Source organism: Rattus norvegicus, chromosome 6 (assembly GCF_021556685.1).
Source record: "Rattus norvegicus strain SHRSP/BbbUtx chromosome 6, alternate assembly SHRSP_T2T, whole genome shotgun sequence".
Lineage (NCBI taxonomy): Eukaryota > Metazoa > Chordata > Mammalia > Rodentia > Muridae > Rattus > Rattus norvegicus.
The window spans coordinates 31,507,460-31,533,741 of record NC_141539.1 but is presented as its reverse complement, the minus strand read 5'-3'; the positions used below and the strand labels follow the sequence as shown (position 1 = coordinate 31,533,741).

Below are 26,282 nucleotides of genomic sequence, written 5' to 3'. Positions count from 1 at the left end.
CGTGACACCTGGACAAAGGCCTTTTGCCTTTCCAGGCCCTGCTGACACAGCACAAGGACCAAGCCCACGTCAGCCCTGTGGTCTAGCCCCTTCCCCCAGAGGGTGCAGGTACCTACTAACAGGAATGTATCCTGGCCTGCTGGAGGGTGTAAGTGGGAATGGCTCTCCTGAATCACCTCCTCCAGCCCTGCTCTGCTCACAAAGGGACTTCTCTGAGCCAGGGCAAGAAAAGCTGGAGATGGCCAGTGGCTTTCAGCCCCGTCTGAATCCATCTGAGGGCAGGGGCAGAGGACAGGTGCGAAGGGCCAGGAGGGCTGTGGGGATGACTGGATCCCACCTCTGAGGAGTCAGACTGCGGAAATACAGTGAGATCCAAGTTTATTGGTGGAGCTGCAGTGGAGTCCCCCCTCTCCCTTGGGAAAAGCTGAGGACACAGCACCAACACAGGGATGGACAGACAGATCCCATATGGACACACAAGTGGAGCAGACTCACAACGACCAGCACAGCCACACAGGCACAGGGACACACAGGCCACAGCACCAAAGGACGCAAATATACAACACACAAAACCACAAGACTAGGGCACACAAACAAAGTGCAGGCTTTGGGGCCCCTGCATAGACAAGAGCAAGGATCACGTGGGGAGGGGGCCCCTGCTGACCTCCCCAGGCATAGGCACACGAACAGCACACAGACAGGCAGATGTCCCCAGCTAGCCAGCCAGCCTGCCACAGGGACACAGGAATCGTAGAGGACAAGCATGACTCTCTCCATGTGGAGCACGGATGGCAGGGGGCTTCCACACGCCCCACACCCCTGAATCGCTTACAGCTATTCAATCCGATCCTCCCCTCCCCCCACTGCCTTCATATACACTTTGGTCTTGACCACCGGGGCAGGGGTGAGGGCATTTGGCAGGTGGAAGATGGAGAGAGAAAGGTCTCTTCTGTGATCTGGGAGGCAGGTGCTGAGGGTCCAGGCACAAGCCTAGTCCTGGCAGTGGGGCGAGGGTGGGGCTGAGGCTCAGGCTTTGGGGGGCTCCCGGCAGCGAAGACAGTGGGCCATCTCAGACCGGTATTTCTCCACCTGCAGGGTGCAGCTAGAGAATCCAAACCGGGAATAGAGCCGGGATGAGGCTTCAGCCAGGATGGCTTCAGGGTCAGCCGTGGAGTCTGTGGGAGGGCGATAAGAGGCAGCTCAGTCCCCGGGGAGTCCAGCACAGCCCTGGGCTATGATAAGGAGTGGAGGGCCCCAGCACAGCAGAACCCCAAAGGCCTCAATAAGGCTCCCAATTTTCCTTCTGTGTCATATGAACAGCACGAAATTTTAAATAAAACGTGAGACTCACTCCAATGGGCTATGCTAACACTAAATCAGGCCCCCTCACCTCTTCCTTCCTGCCTTTGAGCATCAACAAAAGGCTGGCTACTTCAGCAGTCTGCCAGATGTTAAGTATTCTGCCCCACTGTCCCTCTTGAGGTACCATCCAACATCCCACAAGTTATGATATTTTTGGCATCCAAATTGCATGCCTCTGATTGCTTCTTGCATCTGGGAGAAACTCAAAAACCCTTTGTCAGCTCATGAGTCACTGTATATGTGTTTTAATAGTTGAATCATAATGTAGATATAATTTATATTCAGCTCTTTTTTTTTCTCAAGCATTATACCACAACATTTCCCCTAGTTGCCATACAGGCTTCATAATCACTGCTTTAAATAGCAATGTGATAGCCTACTGAATAGAGCGGTCACACGTCACCAAACTACGTCCTGGAGGTAATGGTGATGTTTTAATGGTACTGGGTTCCCCATGCTGCTTCAGAGGCCTGGATGCCCAGGCCTTCTTGTCTTTAGAATGTGTGTATGCATGAGGATGCACATGAATGTGTGTATGCACGGGTGTGGGGGGTGTGGGGGACAACGTATTTCATAAGTGAATCCCAGCACCTCAGGAGGCTGAGGCACTAGGATCTCAGGGGCAGCCTGGATACACACTGAGACTCAGACTCAAACAAACAAACACTGCCTCAGTATTCTAGGTTGTCCCGCTGTGGAAGTGAGGGGCTGGTTCTGAGAAGGTGCTGGTTGAGTTAACGCACTCACCAATAGCCAGGTGTGCGGAGGCAACGTGGTAAGTAAGCGTCAGCGCCCACAGGTGGAGATCATGGGTGGCTCGGACACCCGGCACTGACAACAAGGTGTCCCTTACAGGCTCAAATTCCACACTCCGAGGGGCACCTGCAACCAACACCACCTTGTTCCTGCCAGGGCCTGCCTTGTTCAGGGGCAACTCCACCGACTCCACCCTCCCCAGCCCCTTCCTTGCCCACCCCGTTCTTCCTGGCAACAGGCCCCACAAATCAGCTTTCTCCTGGTGTTTTAGAGAAGGGGTGCGAGCTGAGGGAGACCCAGGGCGGGAAGCATCAGTGCTGAATTCACCTTCCATGAGGACGAGGAGAACATCTCGAAGTGTAGGAGCTGTGGACCCAAGGGCGCAGATAGAGAAGAGGAAGGTGCTGATGGGGTCGGCCACCTTGTACTGGGGCTGTGGAGACAAAGCAGCACTGATGGCTCAGAGGAGGCTCTGGGTCCATCTTTGCAATCAACCTGAAGGCACCCTGGGACTCTTGCAGAGGGATAAGGAGCCATGCCCCAAAGCTGGGAGAGGCCCTGGGAAGCTAGAAGGCGAAGTGGATGAGGGAGGCAGCAGGCACCAAGAGGAGGGGAGGGGATGCAGAGTCTCACCACAGCCTCTGTCATAGTACCTTGAAGTAGATGAGGATAGAGGCGGCCAGGACCCCGAGGCTCTGAAGGAGATCTCCCAGCACATGCACAAAGGCAGCCCGGACACTGGTGTTTCCCAGGGACAGTGGGTGCCCGTGCCCCTCCTCCAGTGGTGCATACTCTGCACCCCTAGGTCCGTGGCTGTGGGGGGCTCCAGTCTGGTGCAGCACAAAGGCCATTCTGAAGAAGGAGAGCAGTTCAGGCAGATGGCCCCACTCACCTTCCCATACAGCACCCACCTCCACCTCTTTCCCATCCTGGAAAGAAAATACCATTGCCTGGCAGAGAAAAGTTAGGCTGTCGGGGACAAAAGATACTGGACAGGATACCAGAGATGGGGATGAGTGTCCTGGTCCTGTTCTTTAAACTGTGACCTGGTCCCCTGGAAGTAACTTTTACATTAACAGGAACTAGGAGGAAAAGCAGCACTCAGGGATTGAGAGACTTAAGACCGAAGTAGTAAAAGACCGGAGCAGGGGTAGTATCCAGGAGGCCCTCAACAAATAAGCATCTCCTGGCTCAACTGTCTCTCTCCCATCCTTTTTCAGGCACACCCAATGAAGACAATGGAACACACACACACACACACTTACACACACGCACACTCTACCATCCTGGTAGAACACCCTCTCACCCTGGGCCCCACGTGGTGCTCACTCCACACCAGGACGTACATCATGTTGGCACAGACAGCAATGCTGGCAGTCAGCAGCATGGCGCCCGCCTCAATGTGGTAGTCACTGTGAAGCAGGCGGAGGAAGGCCAGGTACAGGAGGATGCCGGTGACTATCCAGAGGGAGACCACGGAGGCCAAAGCTCCCAGAGTCTCTGCCGAGGAGAACAGCTATCATCAGCTCAGGGCCTGGCAGGGCTGGAGGGGCACCAAACCATGCAAGGGCTTACCTGAGCGGTGCCAGCCAAAGGTCATGGTGCGGGTGGCTGGCCGAGTAGAGAGCCAGAGGGAAAAGAGGCTGGCCATCATACTGCCTATGTCTGCCAGCAAGTGGGCGGCGTCGGTCATGATGGCCAAGCTGTGTGCTAAATACCCACCTGCAAGGGGGAAATGCATAACCTGACTCTAGGAAACATGCAGTATGAGCACATAAATATGAAAAAGAAAGGGGGAGGGGAACACCAACAACAGACTGGGGTTCTCTCATGTGGTAAGGACACAGGTATTATTTCTTGTCTTTCCACAACAATAGATTTGATTGTCATAACAAGAGGCTAATTATTAATGGCTAGTTTACACAGGGCCTCGGCCACAACCCACATGCTCGCTCGTTCACCTAGAATTGCCCCCCCTCCATGTCCCGCCCTTCCAGTCCCTCCCGGCCTTTCTCTTCCTTGCTTCTCCACCAAGGAAGCCAGGGGTTCTTGATGGAGAGTGGTCTAGGAAGTTCAGGATATGGGACTGGAGGGTTCCCCAACTTACCAACCACCTCCCCAGCCATGAAGATGAAGCACACGACGCAGGCAGCATACAGCTGCCTCCGGGCCTGCGCCCTCTCTGGAGAGAGGCCTGACTGAGACACGCGGTTCTTGTGGCAGTGGTGGAAGGCCATCCCCTCAAGCTTGGGCCCCTCCGGCAGGGGCTCTGAGGGCTCTGTGAAAAGACTGAGGCAGGCAACATGTTCACCCGGGAGCCTGACCCCAGCACTGACCTGGTCACTCAGTGCCTGCCTCAGCAAATGAGCCCATCTCTGCCCCTTCGCTAGACCCTTCATGCCCAAAGCTTTTCAGGCATGTGGGGCTCTAATGAACAGGCAGACCCGGCCTCTCATAGACAAGGCCATAGAGTTCTGGAGCTGCAAGTATCTTACAGCAGTGTGGTCTAATGTTCTAACGAATGAATGTGAAATGTGAGGCTCAAACGGGGGAAGGACGGGTAGGGGCCACACAGCTGGCAGGTGGGGGAGCAGAGACTAAACACTGACCAAAATGTCTATGTGAGATGCAGCTCAGGAATGCAAAACGAGCGGATGCTCTTCCTGAATGATGAGGGTTCTTAGTGAGCAGAACGCATGTGGACCAGACACAGTGGTGCACAGCAGAAGGCAGATGTTGCTCTTGGAGGAATTCCGGGTATTCTCAAGGGAGTTCTAGTGGGGAGATGGCGGGAACCACAAGAGAAGGGCCTGGAGAAATGTGGAGGGTTGTGACAGAGACAGGTCAAAGTGCCAGAGAAACACAGAAGAAAGCTGGTACAAGAACACAGTATAGGTAAACAGGCCTCAGGGCACTTCTCTCTCAGCCTTGTTCCAGTGCCACAGTTCCCAAACTGTCTGTCCCTTCCTCCCAAGACAGGAGATGCAAGTGAGGTCCTTTGAAAGGAGCACTAGATTTAGAGTCCAGCCCAAGTTATCCAGTAGGCCCACACATCCCCTGACAATAGGGATGGGCCTTACTTAGGAATGCCACAGGCAGAGCTCAAACAGACTGGGTCTATTCTAGCCCAGTTCTCACTCCCCAACCATCCTTTGCAAGGAAAGAGCAGAATACAGGTCCTCAGCACAGAAAGCAGGCCTGAAATACAGGAGACACAAGGGTCCCTGAGGGGAAAGGATGGCTCTAGAATAGATAGATCCCACGGCAAATGGGAAGAGGCCCTGGGAGCCATCCGGATGGAGAGAACACTGCTGAAGGGGTGAGCCAAGGTGGGGGGCATCCAGAGGTTATCGGGGAGACTCTGGAGGGGGGAGGTAGGTTTATTTCTCAAATGGAAAACCCTTTCCCAGACTGAGAATGAGTGTGCACGATTCTGGCACTCCCAGAAGACACAGGGAGGTGATGGTGGCTTCAGAGCCCATCTCTGTTTGTTCTGTGAATTATACCATATATATGCAAACAAGGAGCCCAGTCTACTAGGACACAACTGTATAACGTGATTTCCACCAGGGAGAAGCCGGGGGTGGGGGGCGGCGGCTGACCAAGCCATTGTAGGGCACAGGGGAGGGAGGGAGGGAGGGACTGAATGTAGTGGGAATGAACAGGGAGGGCACTGGAGGAAGACACAAGTCATAGAAGCTGCTCCTGACAGGTGGGATTGTGATATCCAGGTTTGAAGCTTGGCATTTAAGTGGGGTGCTGGGTGAAGGACTGAGGCAAAGGGTTCAAAGGAAGGAAAGAACAGACCCCCTGGTTGACAGAGCAAATGTCTTCATTGAAATGACCTTGATGGTGGAGTGGGAGAAAGAGGACATCGAAGAATCTAGAATAGATCTAGCCCGATGCTCTGCCAAGCAACATCATAGGAGGGTCAGGTAAACAGACAGAGCCTCCCGAAAATCCTGCAGGGTTTGGTGACTAATGGTCATGTGAGGGCGGAAATGGCCCGGGAGGAAGATGAGGATGCAGTGTGATGAGGAAGCAGTTGGCTGTGGCAAGTCACCCTCCTCGGGCTTGAAAGGTGCAACACAGGCAGCCATCAATGCAGCCGCCCATCAACAGGCTGCTTCTCCTTTTGTTCCGCATCAAGTGGGCACTAAAGGGCCTCTCTGCTGGGGTGTGGAGGTGTGACTATGTTTTCTCCAGGGCTGGCAGCTGTTTCTTTCCCTGGCCTTCTGAAATTCCCCAACAAACAAGAAAAATGGTTTATGGGATGGGGGAAAACAGTGCAGCCTGGGGTATCCCTGGGGCAAGTAAGAAAGGTTGATGCCAAGTCAAAGGGTACGGGATTAAATGCCAGGGACACAGCTAGAGCCCCACAGCTGCCCACTACTGCAGTCCCCTGCAGTCCTTCTGCTCTCCCATTCTCCCACCCACTCAGGCTTAAGGCCCCCTCCCAAGGAAAGACCTGGTGACACAGAGGACCACATCAGAGACAAAAGGAGAGGACTGGGGAGGGGAAACAGAAAGAATGGAAGAACAGAAGAAAAAAAAAAAAGCCCCAAACCCTGTCAAATTCCAGAGACAAACAGACGGTCTGCTCCCAGACAAAAAGGCCAGAGGAGGTGACCAGGGAGAGTCTGTGGCGGTGGCCACTCGAGATGGCAGGGCAGACGGAGCCGGCGGCGAGCGGCGGGCGCGGGAGGCCCGCAGGGTGCGGGGGAGGTTCTGCCGCCGCCCCCGGCCCGCTGTCCCGGCCGCTGCGCGCCTCATCTCACACCTCGCCGCCCCCGGCCCCGTCTGTGCGGAGCCGGGAATACCCCCCACCGCCCAGCCCGCACCTGCTCCTTCCTCGCCGCCCCCTCGCTCCTCGCGGCGGCCCGCTGAGCCCGGGCGGATCCCCGGGGCCGGGGCCCACAACTGGCCGCGGCTGGATGGGGCACCCTGAGCCCGGGGTGCGCAGGGAAGGGTCCGGGGCCTAAAGCTGGGGCTCCGATAGCTGGGGCTCCGATGCCCCGAAGCGCGGCGCACAGAGCAATGCGGACATCGCCGCACCTGGCCCGCTCGGTCCGACGGAGCGGCGGAGGCGGCGCAGGGGTCAGGAGGCTGAGGGCGCCGCGGCGGCAGGGGACTTGCTTCGCCAGGCCGCGAGAACATGGGGTATCCCGGCAGAGGCGGGGAATGGGGCTGTCTGCGGCCGGCAGATCGGCGGCGCGAAGTTGGGGGGTCGCGGGGCGCTGGGGAGGCGGGTCGGGCCCGCGCCAAGGGAGACAACGAAATGGACCGATGGCATCAGTCTGGCGGCCCCCGGGCTGACGGCCAGCCCAAGTCTGTCCTACCTCTTCAATCGCAGGCCGCCGCCGGCGCTGCTGCGGTCTCGGGGACTCACTAGGCGGGTGGTCTCCGAGCCTCCGCTGGCCGGAGAAGGTTCCATGTCCCCGCTGCCTCGACCGTCTAGGCCGCACAGAGGGGGTGAGGCGGGGCAGGCCTTGCGCCAAATCCCAGCGGCCCAAAGACCACCCGGACTCCCAGCAGGGCCACCAGTCTGGAGGGAACTGCGGTGACTGTGGCGATCGGAGTCCGAACTGCAGAGCCCGCGGCCGCGGGAGCCCCGCCCCACGTGGGGCGAGCTCCCCAAACCCCGCCTCCAGGCTCCCCAGTCTCAATCTCCCACGCCTAAGACCCGCCTTCCAGGACCCGCCCCCAAATCCAAAGCCCCATTTCCCCGCACCAGTGAGACCCGGTGGGGTGGGGTGGGGTGGGGTGGGGTGGGGGTGACAGTGGGGGTGAACCACCACAGCACCCTCTCCCCAAGTCCCGCCCACCGGTTCCCAGCCTGGCTCTTTACATCAAGGGACCCTTCTAACACCAAACTTTTTGAAGGTACACTGATTGCCCTGTGCATGCCGGCCTAGGGACGTCGTCCCACCACCCAATCACTTTGCGGCTCTGGCCCCCACGCGGAGGCAGAAACAGGTGCCAAATCGATCTGGCGAGAAACAGAGAGAATCTGGGGTGAGCAGTGACACATTCCCAAACAACTCTAAGGACTCCAGCCAGAAATCCCACTGTGGAGGCTCTGGAATAGGAATTCATGAGCAAAATCTGCTGCCAAGCACTGTACCGCTAATTATCATGTATTTTTACATAGGGACCTTGGGTAACAAAAAGCTTCCTGCTGTCCTTCTGCCCATACACTATCCTTACTTTCCACACAAGTAAACTAAGTCCCAGAAGCGTACAAGGCCACGTGACCTGGAACAAACGCCCCATCCTTTCCCCCCACCTGCTAGCGACGGGCTAGCAGTTGAAAAGCCTGGACTACCTTCCTCTCACAGGGAGGTTGGGGCGGCGGGAGGTGCTCTGTCACTTCTCGAGGGTCCACAGCCACGGCTTGTTCAGATTGGTCAGCACGTGACTCCTCCCTTGCCTACTTAACTGTAACGCGGTGCTCATTTGGGGAAAGACAAAAGCCCTGAGAAAGGACTGACTTACAGCCGTCGGTGGTTAAGGCTGGGGTCTGACGGAAACTTCAAATGCTCAGTGCTCTCTACTCTTCGCACCTGCCGCCACTGTGGGATGAAAAGAGGAGGAGAATTGAATTGTACATTTTCAGCTGTGACAGTCTGTGAAGAGGAGGGTCCGTGGGAGGAGGGGAGAGAGCAAGGACGGAAAGGGGGGTTAGTGAGCCCAGGCAATAAACCCACCAACCGCATCCTTTGGAACACACCGAGCCTTCTGAATTTAAGGCCCTGGGATTGATACCTGCCCTCAGCACTTCTGTTCCAAACAAGGGGATCGTGTGTGCATTTCCAAAAGGCAAACCAAACCAAACAAAAAACGATAAAGTCAAAGACACCGCGAGAAAGCCACACCGTGTCTGGAAGTGATGGGGTTAAGGCGGGAGAGCTTCGCGGAGGAGGTGAGGCTTAAAACGGATTAGACAAACCGGGCAGCGGGCAGGCTGTTGTTCCGGCGGGGGAGAGTGCGGCTAAGTTCGCGCCAGGTTTGCGGGGCGGCGTGCGCAAAGGGATGGTAGTGAGCGGGAAACAGAGCAGAAAACCCTGTCTGCATGTCCTGGACGCGGGCCTACGCCCACGCGCGCCCGGGGCCACTGTCCGCCTTCCCTCTGTGCCGGCGTCTGGACCAAAGGGGGCTCTCTCCTTCCAACTTCCCAACGGTCTCGAGGGCCTCAGCTCTCGGCTTGCGTCTCAGGAGGACATACTGAGGAGAGCCAGCCACCAGGCAAGGTCACCTTGTCGGCCCATGTCAGAGCAAAGGTGGAAATCATGTGTCTGTCCAGCTAAACCAGCGAGCTCATCTTGCCCAGCACCGTCGGTTTTCTAAATTTACTGCTTGCCCTGGAGTTCCCCGGATTCCAATGGCGCTGGTGCTTAAGTGGCCAAAGAGCCATTCCGCACTTCAGAGATCAGTGTGCTAGCTCCCCCCCCCCCGCCCCAATCCCCCCTCCCTGAGGCCCGGGCGAGCTCCAGAATGAGGAACCGGCTTAGACACGCCTCGGTCGATGACGACAACAGGGAGCATGACAACAATGGCTTCCTCTGGGATTTCCCTTCCTGGGCAGCCCGTAGCGCGCGCAGAGCATTCCCGACTGCCCGGGAGGGGGCGCCGATATTGGCAGGTGCCGGACCCAACACCGGGTGGGAAGCCGGCAGGCCTGGAAGTGAAAGAAACGTCGGATGGATGACAGCCTCACTGTGTGTCTGGCTGCCTAATGCACCGCCTCCAGCAGCCCAGAGCGCCGGCAGGGGGAAGACCAACAGTTGCCTTCGCTTGGGAAGCTATGTAAGAAAAGCTTGGCAGTAAAACCCGCGTTTGTGCCTGTTTCTCTGGGAGGCACCAAGAGGCCCTACTGGAATTTTGCACAGGGTCTGTATGAATGACAGGCATGGGTGAATCATACTGCACTTGGAGACAATGTTGGAAGGCCAGCCTAAGGCCTTATGGAACTGTCCAGTTTAGTCCATATGACTCCTACCCTCCCCCTCCACTGCCATCCTAGCTGGGGATTGGTGATGGGTGAGACAGACGTGCTCCCTCTCCTAATACTTTCTACAGAGTTCTCTTCCATGGTCCTTTGTTAACCAGTGTAATACTGATTCACTGATACATCCAGCCACCTGCCCTGCTATGCCCTCTCTAACAGTCTCCCCTAAGGTGACTCACTGTTCATTTCTTAGTTTCCAAGAGGCTCCAGTGACGCAGGAAATTCTGGATGTCCCCAGAAGGACAATTCAGGGCCAGATTCCAGAGGGCCTCTGTCAGAACAGCCTAGAAACTGCAGGGTATCCAGGTTAAAAGTCCACCCTGAACCAGCTCCCATCGGGAGTGGAAGCATTGAAGTCAGGATTAAAGCTGGGCTCAGGTGAAATTTGCAATCTAAGCATGCTGTGCCCCAGCGCCCCACTAGTGGCTGCCACATGGTCCTCAATTAAGCCATTCCAAACAGGAGAAGTGGGCTGAGGCTGTAGAGGGCAGAGGAGGCCGCCGAGAGCCTGCAATTTAAATCTCCTCAGCCCCAGGGAGCCTTCCCTGGCTCTTAACTGGGTCAGGTCTCACACGAAACACCCTCCCTCCTCTGCCTGAACAGGCACCACACCGAACTCTAACTGTCATTCAACAGCTGTTTGACTCTTCACTTGGCTCCAAGGATATTTCTCTCCTGCTTCGCTGCCTGCCTATTTTCTCTCCTTGTTGCTTCGTCTTTTCAATCTCTTAATGATGGATCAGTCCAGGACTTGGCATTCACTCCTACGGAGCTATCCTACTGCCTTAAGCCTTTAAATGGTGCCGAGTATGGTGCCGAGTAACAACAGACAGCGGTGGCTGTGGAGGCTGGATTCGGGGTAGAGGGAAACCATCATCCTATTTTCTGTTTGAAATGTATTTTATTTATTTATTTATTTTTTTGGTTCTTTTTTTCGGAGCTGGGGACCGACCCCAGGGCCTTGCGCTTCCTAGGCAAGCGCTCTACCACTGAGCTAAATCCCCAACCCCTTGAAATGTATTTTAAAAGAGTCAAAGCATCTGCGGATGATGGTTCCTTCCTGGTGTCATCTCCATGCCACCTCAAGTGTCTCGTGTGTGTGTGTGTGTGTGTGTGTGTGTGTGTGTGTGTGTGTGTGCGCGTGCGCGCACGCCTCAGGTTTTATAAAGTTAAAAACTGAGCTCCTGGTTACTACCCAACCCCAACTCTCCTCTTCCGGAAGTGCTCCAATGTCAGACCACAACACCACCATCCATTTGCTCTGGCCACAAACCTTACAGCCATCCTGTCAAGAGTCAACGTGTCAGCACAGCCTGCTCCCTCCACACCACCTGACCTGTCCTCCCAGTGGCTGCCTTCACCTCCCAGTGACCTCCCCATTCCCAGTCAGGTAGCCAGGCAGCACAGGTCAGATTCATTCGTTCATATTCTCATTCATTCTCTCTCTCTGTCTGTCTCTGTCTCTGTCTCTGTTTCTGTCTCTGTCTCTGTCTCTCTCTCTCTCTCTCTCTCTCTCTCTCTGTGTGTGTGTGTGTGTGTGTGTGTGTGTGTGTAGCCCTGGCTATCCTTGATTTGTAGACCAGGCTGTCTTTAAACTCCGAGATCGGTCTCTTCGATCTCCCAAGTGCTGGGATTTAAGGCGTGCACCACCACCGCCCTGCTAGTCATTTTCTCTCTTATGGAGAGGACAGGTCACAGTCCTTCCATTAGCCCACAGGTCCCTGCACTGAACTCACTTCCCACTCACCAGCTACCCTTACCTTCTGTGAGTCCCACAATGCTAAACATACCAGACAAGCCTCTGCCACAGGACATTGGCCCTTGTCCATGTTTCTAACTGTAGGGAACTCTGTCGAGTGTGCCAGTGACCTAGTTCTATTTCCTAGGTCTCAAACCCAGGGCCTGTGCACGCTCAGAAAGTACTCCACCACTGCTGAGCTACAAACCTGGCTCTAGCCTTTTACTTACCTTTCTTACCATTTTTGCCCAGTAGAAGAATGTAAGCTCCAAGCCAGATGTGCTGTCATCTGCTTGTAATCTCAGCACTCAGGCGGCTGAGGCAGGAGGATTCAGAGTTTGAGGCCAGCCTGGGCTGCAGATAGAGAACCCTTTCTCATTTAAAATTAAAGCAAAGCAGAACCAGGACAATGGTGCAGAATAAAGGCACTTACCGCCAAATTTGACAACATGAGATCAATTCCTAACCACATGCCCAAAAGAGAAAAGCAAACACTGCTGGGTGTCCTCTGCCCTCCACGCCAACACACACAGGCACACGTGCAAACATACACACACGAAATAAACAAACAATGGGATGTTAAGTGTGGGGGTAGCTCAAGACACCAACCCCCCCCCAAAAGTTTTTTAGACAGAGTTTGGTGGCACACGCCTTTAATCCCAGTACTCAGAAGGCAGAAGCAGATGGATCTCTGTGAGTTCAAAGCCAGCCGGGATACACAGGGAGACCCTGCCTAAAAAAAGGTGGGGGTGAACAGAGACTCAGCAGTTAAGAGTGCTTGTTGCTCTTCCAGAGGATTTGAGTTCAGTTCCTATCACCTACATCAGGAAGGTTGCAACCATTTGTAACTCCTTCATGAGCACATACCCATACCTCACATGCCCTTAAAAGAAATTAAAAATAAAGCTTAAAAAATAAGCAAAATAGTACAAAAAACGTAAACTTTAGAGCTTGTGTGTCTGTGTGTGTATATCATGTCTATGTTGTTGTGTGTATGTATGTGGATAAAGTGTGTCACTGTATACAGGTGGAGGAGTCCGTTCTTTCTTCCTCTGTGTGTGTACCCAGAACTGAACTCAGGTCACCAGGCTTAGCAGCATGAACTTTACCCACTGAGCCACCTTGAGAGACCCTAAAGGTTTTCTGTCTTTATCCCCAGTACCTACAACAGATGGACTTAACCAGCATTTGTTAAAGAGCTAGTGGGATTCTCAGTAGGTTATGAGACTAGGTGATAGGACAAGGACTTTAAGGACTTTGGGGGCTGGAGAAATGGGTGTCAGATTGGAACACTTACTGCTCCTGCAAAAGACCAGCGTTGGGTTCCCAGCACCCATGTCAGGTGGCTCAAAGCCACCTGTGACTCCTGCTCCTGGGGATGTAGGCATTTCCAGGCTTACACACACACACAGATACACACACACACTCATACACACACAGACACAGTCACACACACAGACACACAGACACACACATACACACACTCATACACACACAGACACACACACAGATACACACATACACACACAGACACACCACACACACACACACTCATACACACAGACACACACACAGACACACACAGACACACACAGACACACACATACACACACATACACACCACACACACACAGACACACACATACACACACACACACACACATACACATACACACACACACACAAACACATACACAATTAAGACCAAAAAAAAAATCTATTAAAAAGGACTCTGGGGGTTGGGGGTTTAGCTCAGTGGTAGAGCATTTGCCTAGCAAGCGCAAGGCTCTGGGTTCAGTCCCCAGCTTCGAAAAAAAAGAAAAAAAGAAAAAAAAAAAAGGACTCTGGAGGACTGGAGGTGGCTCAGTGGTTAGCACGCCTGTTACCCAGGTCTGAACCTTTGTGATGGCTCACGACCATCTGCAAGTCCAGATCCTGGGGATCCAGTGCCTTCTTTGGCCTCCATGGGCACCAAGCATACACGTGGCACAAACACACAAATGTAGGCAAAACATTTGCACAGAAAATCAATAAATCTTTTTTAAAAAATTTAAAGAAACGGGGTTGGGGATTTGGCTCAGTGGTAGAGTGCTTGCCTAGCATGCGCAAGGCCCTGGGTTCGGTCCCCAGCTCCGAAAAAAAAAAAAAAAAAAAAAAAAAAAAAAAAAAAAAGAAAAAAAGAAAAAAAAATTTAAAGAAATTTGGCCACTCACCAAGGTATCTAAGCTCCAGGCATATCAGCGGTACTTAGTGGATACTTCTTGAACAAGTTAACTGATGATAAAGAAAAAGAGATATTTCATAGGGAGGGGAACACGGACTGAGAACAACAAACATAGCGGAAGAGCGGCTTGGGAACAGTAGGGACAGGTGGGTGGCCGTGGAAGGGCTGTTAGGGAATGGGAGACTCTGAGTTCTGAGAGGGTAAGCAGGTCCTGACTACAGAATTCAATGCCACTTACGCATTGGGAGTGGAGTAAGAAGCCTGGGAGAAGGATGCATTAAGTGGGGGTAGAAAGACACCAGGGTGGGTGGAACACAGTTTCCAAGCCTTTGATCCCAGCACTCAGGAAGCAGAGGTAGACAGATTTCTGTGAGTTCAAGGCCAGGCTGGTCAACAAAGAGAGTTCCAGAACAGCCAAGGCTACAGAGAGAAATCCTGTCTTGAAAAACCAAACCAAACAAAAATCGCAGACAGACAGACAGGAAGGAAGGAAGGATGGATGCCAGGGACAGTTACAGAAGAATAATCCTTGATTTGACTTTTTTTTTCTTTCTTTTTAGAGTCAAGAGAAAAGCAACTTCTTTCTTTTTGAAGTCAGGGGGAGAGAAGACATTACATCATTACAATGATAGTAACAATAATTATTACACTTAAAAAAAAAGATAGATACACCTGGTGGGGTAGTATACTACAATAATCCTAGTACCTGGGAGGCAGATGCAGGAGGATCAGGAGTTCAAGGACATCCTCAACTACACACAGAGTTGAAGCCTGGCCTGACCTATATGAGACCTTGTCTCACAAAGGCAATAAACATTTATCATGAAGCACACTTGGGCCGGAGATGGCTTAGCAGGTAAAGGCGGCATCCATCAAGCCTGATGTCCTGAGTTCTATTCCCAAGACCTACATGATGGAATGAGATGCTTGTCCATTTGGCTACAATCAGAATCCACTAAAAACCAACTTTTCAGTTTTAGCCTTTAGTTTAATTATTTATTTTTTCCAGACAGAGGAGGAATTTTTCTTGTTTTCTTTTTGTTTTGTTTAAGGGTTTATCTGTTTACACATATGAGAATTTGTCTTCATGTACATCTGCACACCAGAAGAGGGCATTCCCATGGGTATACAGTTAGAGATGGTTGTGAACTTTCATGTGGTTGCTGGGAATTGAACTCAGGACATCTGGGAGAACAGCCAGGGCTCTTAGCTGCTGAGTTATCTCTCTAGCGGGAAAAAATTTTCATGACTGAATCATCTGACGTCGGAAAGACCCGCCCTAAATCTGGGATCTTCTGAGATGGGAAGGTCCACCTTAAACCTAGACCAGACCTTCTGGGGGCAGCCTATACAAAGGACAGGGAAGAAGGAAGCTTGCTCTTTGCCTGTTTGCCCTGGCACTCTCTGGAAAGTTCATTCCTACACTGGCGTCAGAGCCTACTTCTTTGAAACTCTGGTGTCTCCTGAAGACCAGCTGAGATAACCAGCCTCGTGGCCTGAACAGCTACTGGATTCTTAGACATTCAGTCTCGAGACAGCCATTGTTAGAATAGTTGTGAAGTAGACTAAGGTAGAAAAGACCAATTATTAGATGCTGATTTTATGAGTGGTTTACTCAAAGCTCTGCTTGGACTGCCTACTTAGGAAGCGTGACCTCACGTGCCACCTGAAGCAGATGACCTGGGAAAGCAGCTCAAACAGTGGGTCCCTGACAACCCGATGGCCGCTACTCTGTAAAATCTTGGTTGCTTGACTGCCCCGCCTTGTGGTTTATAAATGTGGACTATAAAATGAGAATACAAACGGCACCCAGGATCAGAGATTTTCAGTAGCTATCTTAGCTTATGTGTACGGCTGACGTCGTTTTTCTCCCACCCTCATTAGAGGGCTCATTTCAGAAATTGTTGTGGATTGCCTGGGTGCTGTCTGTGTTTTGACGCTAATTCTGCTTCCAGAGAGGGACTGACCTCTTGAGGAGTGGGTCACATCCTCAGGTGATCTCACCGAACCTTCTCCCCATTCTAACAGCTGTGACTGGGCAGTGGAAGGGAAAGGTGGGGCTGGGAGTTTTGGGGAGAGAGAGAGGAAGGGGAGAGGAGAACAGAGGAGAGAGAGGAGGATGGAGGAAGATGGAGCAGAACCACGTGGCCTGGAGAAGCCCCAAGTGACAAGGGATCTCATAGCTGGGGAATAGAGTAGTGTAGTGGTGAATCTGTCCAATCTAGGCAGGCAGCTTATAAACATTATAACTGAATTGTGTGATCGCTGCATGGGCTTATTGGGGTTGGAGATTTACCACAACAAGAAACATTCCGCCAAGGGGCTGGGGATTTAGCTCAGTGGTAGAGCGCTTACCTAGGAAGCGCAAGGCCCTGGGTTCGGTCCCCAGCTCCGAAAAAAAGAACCAAAAAAAAAAAAAAAGAAACATTCCGCCAACAGTGGGGACAAAACCTATAAACCGCTCTAATAAATCTCATGTATCTGTATCTGTATCATCTGTATATATAGAATATATATTCTAACCTAATATATTAATAATATATAACCTAACCTAATATATAGCATTTTTAGTATTTATATTCCTAACACTAACCTGAGATAATCCTATATGAATATATATATTGTATCATCTATTTTTTCTATCAGTTCTGTCTTTCTAAACCAGTGGCTCTCAACCTTCCTATGCTATGACCCTTTTAGTATAGTTCCTCATGTTGTGGTGACCCCAACCATAAGATTATTTTCATTGCTACTTCATAACTGTAATTTTGCTGCTGTTGTGAATCATAACCCCTGTGAAGGGGTCATCCAAGCCCAAAGGAGTTTTGACCCACATGTTGAGAAGTGTTGCTCTAGAGACCTCACCCTGACTAACATGGGACAGAAACCATAGAGGGCAGTCATTGCATAGACCCTAGGTTGGAGTCAGGAGACAGTTTGGACCCCATGGGTGACTTTCGGTAGTAGCTCAGCCCCTCTCTTTGGAAAATGCGTGCTTCAATTAGGAAATGAAGGAATCTGGATGCAATTAAATCTTACGGTTCTTTTCAGCTCAAAATCTGTCATTCTAGAACCTGCTTGTTGGGTGTGACAAATTATGATCTCTCTCTTTCTCTCCTACTACATATGTTCATATTTATACAAATATATATGGTATAAATAAGCCAGTGTCTGCTGTCTTGTGTATTCTAGCTATATGACTACAATGTGTTTTTGTTTGTGGATAAATAAAGGATGCTTCATGGTTTCTTCAAAGAGGACCAAATGGCTGTGGGGTAGGCTGTGGGATACAATAAGCTCACTGACTCGAGGTATGATGGGAAAATAAAGAATCCAGAAAACTGAATCTGACAAGGTTATTTTGTTGTTTCATTTCCTATTATTTTGCAAGCAAATCTAAGTTTTGGAATCAAATGGGAGTAGCAGGTGATTTTACAGACATGGAAAAATGTCCGAGGTGCAGGGATCTGTTTGAGACCACATGGCTTGTTAGAACCAGAGCCAGAACGGAGATCTAGGGTCTGACTTGCAGGCTCAGTAACAGGAGTGAGAAGAGAGCCTGCTCATGGACCAATAAAGAGCCCTTGGTGTCTGGAAAGCAGAGCATAGAGGCCTCGGGTCACAGCACACCAGGCCCTCTTGCCTGTTCTGTTTAACCCTTTGAGGTCGCCAGGCTGCGGTATCTTTTTATTCAGAGCAGAGCTTCACAAGAATGAAAGGCTCTTTCAAGGGCCACAGACTAGGATGAATTAGAATACCAGAGGATATGAATAAAAAGAAATCACATTCTGGAGCCTCTGGCAAGACTCGGCTCATCTCCGTAAAGCAAGTAAATCACGCTGTCTACATCCAAGGTCAGAGATGGTTAGGCACATGTGCTCTTTCCTTCAACCAACCAGCATTCATTGATCACTTTCACTATCCCCATAACTGTGTTAAGAGCTGGATACTAAGAACTAAGTAGCGGGAACATGTTACATATTATGGTTACATATTATCCGTTGTGCCCCCCCACCCCTGGCTTTCAACTCTAGAACTGTATGGGGAAAGATACTCTGTCACCTTGTCTACTTCCCCGGCTTCTAGCCCAGGGAACTGTTGCTGGCCAACCTCCAGGCTTACTTTCTATAGGAGGGAGATCCTTTAGTTCATTCGGCAAATCATGGATTCACCGTGAGCCAGGCATAGATGTAGGTACTGGAGACACAAACCAACAATGTCCCTGCCCCTATGGGCATCAACTGAGAAAGTCAAAGGTTAAACAAATTAATAAGAAAATGTGTGTCTGTCTGTCTGTCTGTCTGTCTGTATCACGGAGAAGGTTACGATGTACGTAAGGAGGAAAAGAAGTCAGTTTAAAACCCTGGCTAAAGCCAGGCATGGTGGTGCATTCCTTTAGTCCCAACGGTGTGAGTTTGAGGCCAGCCTGGTCTACAAAGTGAGTTCCAGGACAGCCAGGGATGCCCAGAGAAACCCTGTCTTGATAAAAACCCTGTCTGGGGAAGCATGCTCCTGAGACCTATGAAGATGAGGTGTGAAACTCAGGAAGAACCCAGGGAAGAGGAAACACTGTCCTCAAAGTGACAGGAAAGGAGGGAGGCAAACCCCGGCAGGGCAAGCAGTACAAAGGTTCTCCAAGACCCTGGAGGAAGGGGCAGGGCAGAGCCACACTGACCTGGGAAACAGAGGTAAGGAATCCACTGTAAGTGGCTCTGTGCCTACTGCTCTCCCTCCCCCGCAGGTCCTAAGTGAGCTGCTGTGTCCCACTGGTTCTATTGACACTTGGTGCTGTTGAAAATTGAGGTTGGAAAACCAAATCCGACACAAACCAGTACGTGAGTGGCTTCCCCTTTCCTGGTTGCGTGGGTAACTTCAAATCTCATCTGACCTGATCCTATGGGCTTGGTGAGTATGTTTGCCTAGGTGACTGGCATCTCAGTAATGAAGTATTGACTTAACACTTAAAACCCAGGCGAGAAAGGGAACGGCAAGAATAGCTGTAATAAAGACTACAATCTACACAAGGGGTGACGGACCGGGGTGACTGCTGTGAGAAAGCTTGTTCCATTACATGTTCCAGGAGGCACTGAGAACTCCCCTCTGCAAAGGAAGGCAACACTAGTGCCTCCTGTGAGGAATGACAAGAAGTCCGGTCAGGTAGAGACGAGCCAGCAGGTGTGGATGTAAATGCTTCCTTCAGAGCTTCCCTAGTAAGGAAGTTAACAGCATAGACCAAGAACTTCAGAAATAGTCAATTTGGGGTCAGCAAGGTAACACAGTGGGTAAAAACATTTGCTGGGGGTGGGGGGAAGCCCAATGGCTTGCATTTGATCCTCAGAACTCACTAAAGGAGGAAGGGCGAGTTGAGAATTGACATCTAAGAGTGGCTTCAGCCTCCACATGCACCGCATGGCACAGAAACACCTATTCTTTTCGTTTGGTTTCTGGGTTGCTTTTTTTTTTTTTTTTTTCTCGGAGCTGGGAACCGAACCCAGGGCCTTGTGCTTGCTAGGCAAGTGCTCTACCACTGAGCTAAATCCCCAACCCCGCTTTTGGTTTTTGTTGTTTTGTTTCATTTTTTGTTGTTTTGTTTCATTTTTTGTCGTTGTTGTCTCAGACAGGGTCTCACTCTGGCTGTCCTGGAACTCACTATATAGACCAGGCTAATCCTTTGTAGAGGATTCAGGTTCAATTCCCAGCACCCACAGACTTACAACCCTCTATAATTCCAATTCCAGGGGCTCTGATGCTCTCTTGTGACTTCAAGTACCAAGTATACACTGGGTACACATACATTTAGGCAAAGCACCCATACACATTAAATAAAGAAATCTTAAAATAAAAGGGCCAAGTTGGGAAAGCTGAAAAGTGTATACTCAGGGCCAGTTAGATGGCTCACTGGGTGAAAGTAACTGTCACGAAGCATGGCCACCTCAATTCAATCCCTGGGACCAGCATACGGGAAGGAGAGAACTAATTCTCACAAGTTGTCCTCTGATTTCCACATGCTAGTCACCGCAGGTGTCCACACAATGTGTGTATTCACACACACACACACACACACACACACACACACACACACCTTTTCTTTTCTCTCCTTTTAACTCAATAACTCCAATAGCTCCTTTTCCACTACTCAATCCTTAGACGGAAATCAGGAATTTGTTCAAGGACATCTATAAGCTTTTTGATGAAAAGGGTTAACATACCTTCAAGTAGTTATAAACGACTCAATATACAAACTAGATTATATAATTACATTGTAGTATCTCCTTATTCTGGAAGAACAGTAGTGATGTGGCTTTTGGAAAGGATCAAAAAGATCATTTTTAAGGGACGTGCCGACAAACTGTTTCCGTCTACTGCCGCAAATGCCTTAAAAGGAGACAACTGAGTGGTGAAGGAGGAATTTTTCCGGAACACTGATATTTGAGGTGAGTTTCAACCTTTGTAGAGAAGTTTCTTTGTGGAAGGGAAATAAAAAGGGGCAAGTGAAGAGTCCGAGGAAGTCTGCAAAGGTAGTCCTTGCCTTACCTCTCATCTGCTAGGTCACCAAGCCCATAGTTTTTCCGTGAGTGAGTTGAAGACCCGTGACGGTGATCGGGATGGTCATGGCCTCTCCTAAGGGAAGAGGGATGATGTGGAAGGCTGTGCTGGAAGTAACGCTCAGCCCTGAGCCTGAAGGTGAGGCTTCTGGAGCGACATAAGTTCCGGGCTCCCCAATATGGGCTCCCTACTCCGTCCTGCTGGCAGCGCCAAAAAAGGACTCGCTTTTCCTCCAAAGTGCGCAAGCGCAGTTGCCATAGCCCCAGAGACAATATGAAAGTTCACATCCACCGGGAAGAAGGAAGCTTGTGTGAGGCCTACCTGGCTTTATAGAACAATTCTGAGGTAATAAGCTAGGGCTGGAGTCAACACAAGATGCTAGGTTGTCCCAGCACACCCAGAGCTATCTGCCTTCGTTCCCTTGGGGGCCTACTGACCTCCCCCAAAGTGTGCCCCCCTGCAACAGTTCCTGTCACCTCCCCTCTGTCCAGAGAGCCATCCCGCTCTCACTGCTGTGGGCTTGAGCTGAGAGGAAAAGCGTCTAGGTCCTGCTGGGGTCCTGAACCTGACCTCCTCCCGCAGCCAATTTTGGTCTGGCTAGTTCTCTCCATGACTATTATGACTTTGATTTCTGATCCAACCTATGTAGTGGCTGGGTTACCCCAGAATTTCAAACTCGGCCGCCAGCGTGGACAGGTGTAGAGCTACTTCACGTGCAAGAGCTTTAAACAAAGTCAGTCTGGTCTTCGTTTCAGACCTACCTCTCCTTGTTAGGACTCTCTGGTCTGTGAGGTACATGGCAGACAATGGGAAATGTGATATAAGAGGAACCTATATCCTCTTTGACATTTGTGTTCTTCTGCATTCTTAAGATTCAAGTCAGAATAGACTAATATTTTTGACCCTTTGACCCAGAGCATGCCTCGTGCGTATGAAGCAACCCAGCGACTATCCAAGGATGGGAAAAGCCTCTATGCAGTGCTAGAACTAAAGAAGGGTGCTCAGCCTGAAGAGATCAAAAAAGCCTACAGGTTCAATACTCTTTATTCACCCTTGGTAACCCCCGCCTCCCCAATAACTTTAGCATCTTCGAGCCTTATTTATTTTAAAGATTTATTTATTTATTTTATGTATACGAGTACACCGTCACTGTCTTCAGACACACCAGAAGAAGCCATCAGATTCCCATTACAGATGGTTGTGAGCCACCATGTGGTTGCTGGGAATTGAACTCAGGACCTCTGGAAGAGCAGTCAGTGCTCTTAACCACTGAGCCATCTCTCCAGTCCCTGAATCTCTTTTAAAAAAAAAAAATCCTGGTTGGGGATTTAGCTCAGTGGTAGAGCGCTTGCCTCGCAAGCTCAAGGCCCTGAGTTTGGTCCCCAGCTCCGGAAAAAAAAAAAAATCCCAAGACACTTTTATCTTGACATGAGAAGAAATGTAGATCTTGCCTGCTTCCCTCGCCTGCGTCCCTCGCCTGCAACCTCTGTGCCCCATCTCCTATATCCCGTGCATTATCTAAAGACCCAGACCTGCAGTTCATCCTGATCTCCTGTTTCAGTGGCTTCCTGTAGCCCTCCCCACTGTCCTTTTGGTTATTGTCTGGATAGGAAACTGGCCTTGCAGTATCATCCAGACAAGAATCCAGGGAACTCTCAAGCGGCAGAATTCTTCAAAGACATCAACGCAGCCCATGCCGTACTCACTGACCCTACAAAAAAGAAGATCTATGACCGGCACGGCTCGCTAGGGTTATACCTGTACGACCATTTCGGTGAAGAAGGTGTCCGAACCTATTTTATAGTGAACAGTTGTTGGTTCAAGGTACACCGTGCTTCCTACTCCTACACCACGCTTCCTATCCCTTCAGAAGTAAGAAAGGAGTTAGAGGGGCTAGAGAGATGGCTCAGCAGTTGGGAGCACCTTCGGCTCCTGTAGAGGACCTGGGTTTATCCACATCACCCACATGGCAGTTCACTACTATCTATAACTCCAGTCCCAGGGGATCCAGAGCTGCCTTCTGGCTTCTGAAGACACCAGGCATGCACATGGCGCCCAGACATACGTGTAGCTGTGGTGGCACATACCTCTGAGCTCAGCTCTTGGGAGACACTGGGTAGCCTGGGCTATATAGTAAGATACTGTCTGTGTCTATAGAGTAAGGAAGAAAGGCTGCCCTCCTCTCAAGACGAATGTGTCTGTTCTCCCCTTCTGGGTGTGAGGAGGACAGAGAGAGGGGGATCTGCATGAAGGTACAAAAAGGACGGGGGGACCAAGGGCTCTCTCCTCTCTTGTAGACACTTGTTATTCTTTGTTGCCTGCTGACCGGTTGCTGCTGCTGCTGCTGCTGCTGTTTATGCTGTGGTAGACTTAATCCATCAGCTGAGGAAGAAAATGAGAATTACCAAGTGAATGTCTCTTCTCAGCCTTCAAGATCAAGTGAGGAGCAGAGACAGGGATTGGAGGTCAGGTCTCAGTCGGGCATGACAAAGTAGAGTGGAATGAGGGGCCAGTGAGAAAGACTGGTGTGAACGGAGCAGTTAACCCTGAAATGTGAATGTCTCGAGTCTCTCATTGGGGTGAAGAGAGACTGAGAAGGTAGCCAATGTTCCTTATGCTACAGACTGGCATTTCAGTGTAGGCTTTCCTATGGAGGAACTGGCAAAGCACATCTTGCAATGGAAATAGCTGAAGGCTGTTTGCAGATGCAACTTATGCAAATAGAAGGATGATCCAGGAGCAGAGCATTTGCCTAGCACGTGGAAAGCCCTGGATTTCATCTCCAGCGGGTGCGAGCGTGCGTGTGTGTGTGTGTGTGTGTGTGTGTGTGTGTGTGTGTGTGTGTGTGTGTGTGCTCGTGAGGGGATGGCGCAGGAGGAATGCCCTCTGGTGGTGCTAATGGGTAACTGCAAGGTAAGGGTTTGTAGACTTGAAAAAAACAAAACCAAAAAACTGACCAGTTGTTATTATGTTTACTTAAGCAGGCGATAATTCCACCACAGGAACACAAGATAACATTGAAGAAGAGGATTAAGACGTGATGATAATTAAGGAGACGTGAAGAGGAGTGGGGTATATAAATGGAGAAGCAGCGATGGGTAAAGAGTAAGAGAAGCAGTGAGATGGCTGGTCTGGTAAAGGTGCTTGCCACCAAGCCTGACTGCCTGAGTTAGGCCTCTGGGACCCACATGAAGGGAGAGAACTGAGTCCTGCAGACGGTCCTCTGATCTCTGCACACATGCTGTGACACAGGAGCATGCACTCACACACACATACAGACACCTACATTACATATAGTATACACAGAGTAGATACACGTTACATGTGTGTGCATGGAGAGGAGGACTTCAGGTGGGTCATTATTGGGAAATCTGTATTCTCATAGCACTAACCCCAGCTGCTTACATAGAGAGGAATGTGCTTTTGGCTATTGGCGGTTATTCCTAATCAGCTCCCATCTGTTTCTACCATTAGGTACTAGCTCAGCGAGAGTCTCTTGACACTCAGCCCATTGGATACATTGAAGAGAGAAGCAGGTAGCCCTGTCCTGACACTGACCCAGATTTGACTCCTGTTCTTAAAAAACAACCCCTGCTTCAGAAGCTATGATGACATCCTCGTAAGGACAACTCTGCCCTCCACAGTGCCACAGAACCTGTCCCCACAGAACCTTCTGGCTGCTCTTCTTTTTAGCTTCACTCCTGTCTTTATCCACATGAGCCCTCAAGCTGTGTTGGCAACTGTTGGCTGAGTGTGTGCAGCTCTCTCCAGTGGGTGCCTGGGTCAGTGTTGGGTAGGCCCATGAGCACTTACCAGTAACTCCACCAAGATCCTGATCACCAAACAAGGTGGCTCCCATCCCAAGAGCTGTTGGACCAATTGATTCTCCTTTGTTGGAACACTGCATACCTTTTAGCACCAGCCTCATTTCTTTGCAACACCTTTGGAAGGCTGGTCTCACCATCTTCTGGCACCTACACCCCTGGCATTGACATCCCACTCGTAAGACAGCTTGGGAAATTTGTGTTTGTGGCTTCCCCTTGGACTTTGGCTGTGGTCCTGTGGACGGGCTGCAGCCCATGCTCCAGTCCTGCTGCCTCTGTCCTTCACGATACTTCACGCAGGGCGATCCTCTTATCTCTTGTTCTTAGCACAGGGACATGAAATGTGACGGGGACAGACCTCGCAGGATATGTCATTTAGCCCCTCTGTGCTTGGCATCCTCTCTGTATCCCTCCTTATCTTTTCTTTCTTACCCATGTGGGGTCACAGCCTAGGAACGAACCGTCAAACCTCTCTGTACTCACTGGGAGAAAGGCTAAAGAATATCAATAATAAAAAAAAAAAAGCTTTGTCCAATTCCGGTGTGTGTGGGATAGAAAGAGACCAATGACTAGCTCTCATGCCTGGGATGAGGCTGGCATGGTGAGTACTGTGGTCACTGTGGAGCTGGGAGTCAATGATGCCCAGAGCCTGATGGTGGTGGCTTTGGCAGTGTCCTATGACCTCTCTGCAGAGCGATTCGCTTGGGTACAAATAACTTTCCAAGATGCAGAATTTTTCCAGTCAGATCCATTTCTCAAAACTTTTTTTTTCTTTTTCTTTATGTGTGTCTGTGTGAGCATCTGCATGCATGTGTCCGTGTAAATGTCTATGTGCACGTGTCTGTGAGCCCATGAAGGGCGCTGAGTCTCTTGGAGTTACTATTACAGATGGGTATGAGTGCTGGGATTTGAACTCCAGTCCTCATGATTGAACAGCAGGCTCTCCCGGTCACTGAGGCATCACCAGTCTATGCTTGTTTCAGGTTTAAGCAAATTTAGCATCCTTGCAATGGACTAATGTAGTTGTGGACCAGAATCACACGCTCTCACGTCATAATCCTAAGGCAGGTCTGGGCCTGGTACAGCAGCCACCTCTTGCCTTTGAGCTGCTCTCCTAGGATGATGCCACAAGGGCGAGCCAAGGGCTGGTGACGTAGCCCAGTTAGCAGAATGCTTCTCCAGCATGCTTGAGACCCCGAGTTGACCCCCAGCACCACATAAATGGGGATAATGGTGCTTTCCCCTCAACCCAGCACATCGGATGTAGAGGCAAGAGGATCAGGAGTTCAAGGTCATCCATGGCGAGAATGAGTTCAAAGCTAGCCTGTCCTACTCAAGAACCTGTCTTTAATAAGGGAGAAGGAAGAGATTGTTCTCTGGGGAAAGCCACTTGTCACCAGTTCTGAGGACCTGAGTTGGATTTCTGGCACATGCTGCAGAAAAAGAATTTTCTTTTGTCCTGTGACTTCCACTTGTGCTCCAGGTTGCACCCACCATTCCCCCTAAGTAAATAAGTGTAGGGTTGCTTTTTTATATAAAGGCTGGGCAAGAACAAATACGGGGCAGACATATGGAACAAGATGTTCTCTCTCTCTCTCTCTGGTCTGCCGTTCCACTTCTGAATCATGGAGGAGGGCCGGGTCACTGGCTAAGCCTGTAGAGGAAGCGATGACGCAGTCTACAGGTCTGTCCAGGTCTTGCCCCCCACCTGGGCCCAGGTATGGCACCTCTCCCACAGGCTAGTTTACACTGCGTTTCTGTTTGGAAGAAGGTCCCAAGCCAGAGCACGGAGACCAGTGTTCGGAGGAGCCTTTTCAGTGACAG

General features: G+C 50.8%; 2 protein-coding genes across 23 annotated transcripts; one reads left to right on the top strand and one right to left on the bottom strand.

Moving 5' to 3' along the window:
- Positions 1-361: 361 nt before the first annotated feature.
- Positions 362-20,840, bottom strand: Slc30a3 (solute carrier family 30 member 3). Of its 12 annotated transcripts, none has more exons than XM_087554051.1 (10): positions 20,623-20,823; positions 14,078-14,138; positions 8,614-8,690; positions 4,226-4,407; positions 3,694-3,840; positions 3,465-3,618; positions 2,772-2,970; positions 2,446-2,551; positions 2,110-2,244; positions 362-1,175 (listed from the first exon to the last, which is right to left on the bottom strand). In XM_087554051.1, exons 4-10 carry the CDS (start codon positions 4,353-4,355, stop codon positions 1,027-1,029), a joined length of 1,020 nt encoding a protein of 339 aa, XP_087410177.1. In that variant the 5' UTR covers positions 4,356-4,407; positions 8,614-8,690; positions 14,078-14,138; positions 20,623-20,823; the 3' UTR covers positions 362-1,026. The 12 variants fall into 12 exon arrangements, with proteins under 12 accessions (XP_087410177.1, XP_087410179.1, XP_087410181.1 ...); XM_087554053.1 differs by lacking the exon at positions 14,078-14,138 and adding an exon at positions 4,728-4,928 and having other exon boundaries at positions 20,623-20,712; XM_087554055.1 differs by lacking the exons at positions 14,078-14,138; positions 20,623-20,823 and adding exons at positions 4,728-4,928; positions 8,884-9,591.
- On the top strand, positions 20,790-24,993 carry Dnajc5g (DnaJ heat shock protein family (Hsp40) member C5 gamma). 11 transcript variants are annotated; one of them, XM_087554044.1, is made up of 6 exons: positions 20,790-20,979; positions 21,550-21,665; positions 22,245-22,458; positions 22,932-23,073; positions 23,619-23,706; positions 24,109-24,993. In XM_087554044.1, exons 2-5 carry the CDS (start codon positions 21,553-21,555, stop codon positions 23,666-23,668), a joined length of 519 nt encoding a protein of 172 aa, XP_087410170.1. In that variant the 5' UTR covers positions 20,790-20,979; positions 21,550-21,552; the 3' UTR covers positions 23,669-23,706; positions 24,109-24,993.
- Positions 24,994-26,282: the final 1,289 nt, after the last annotated feature.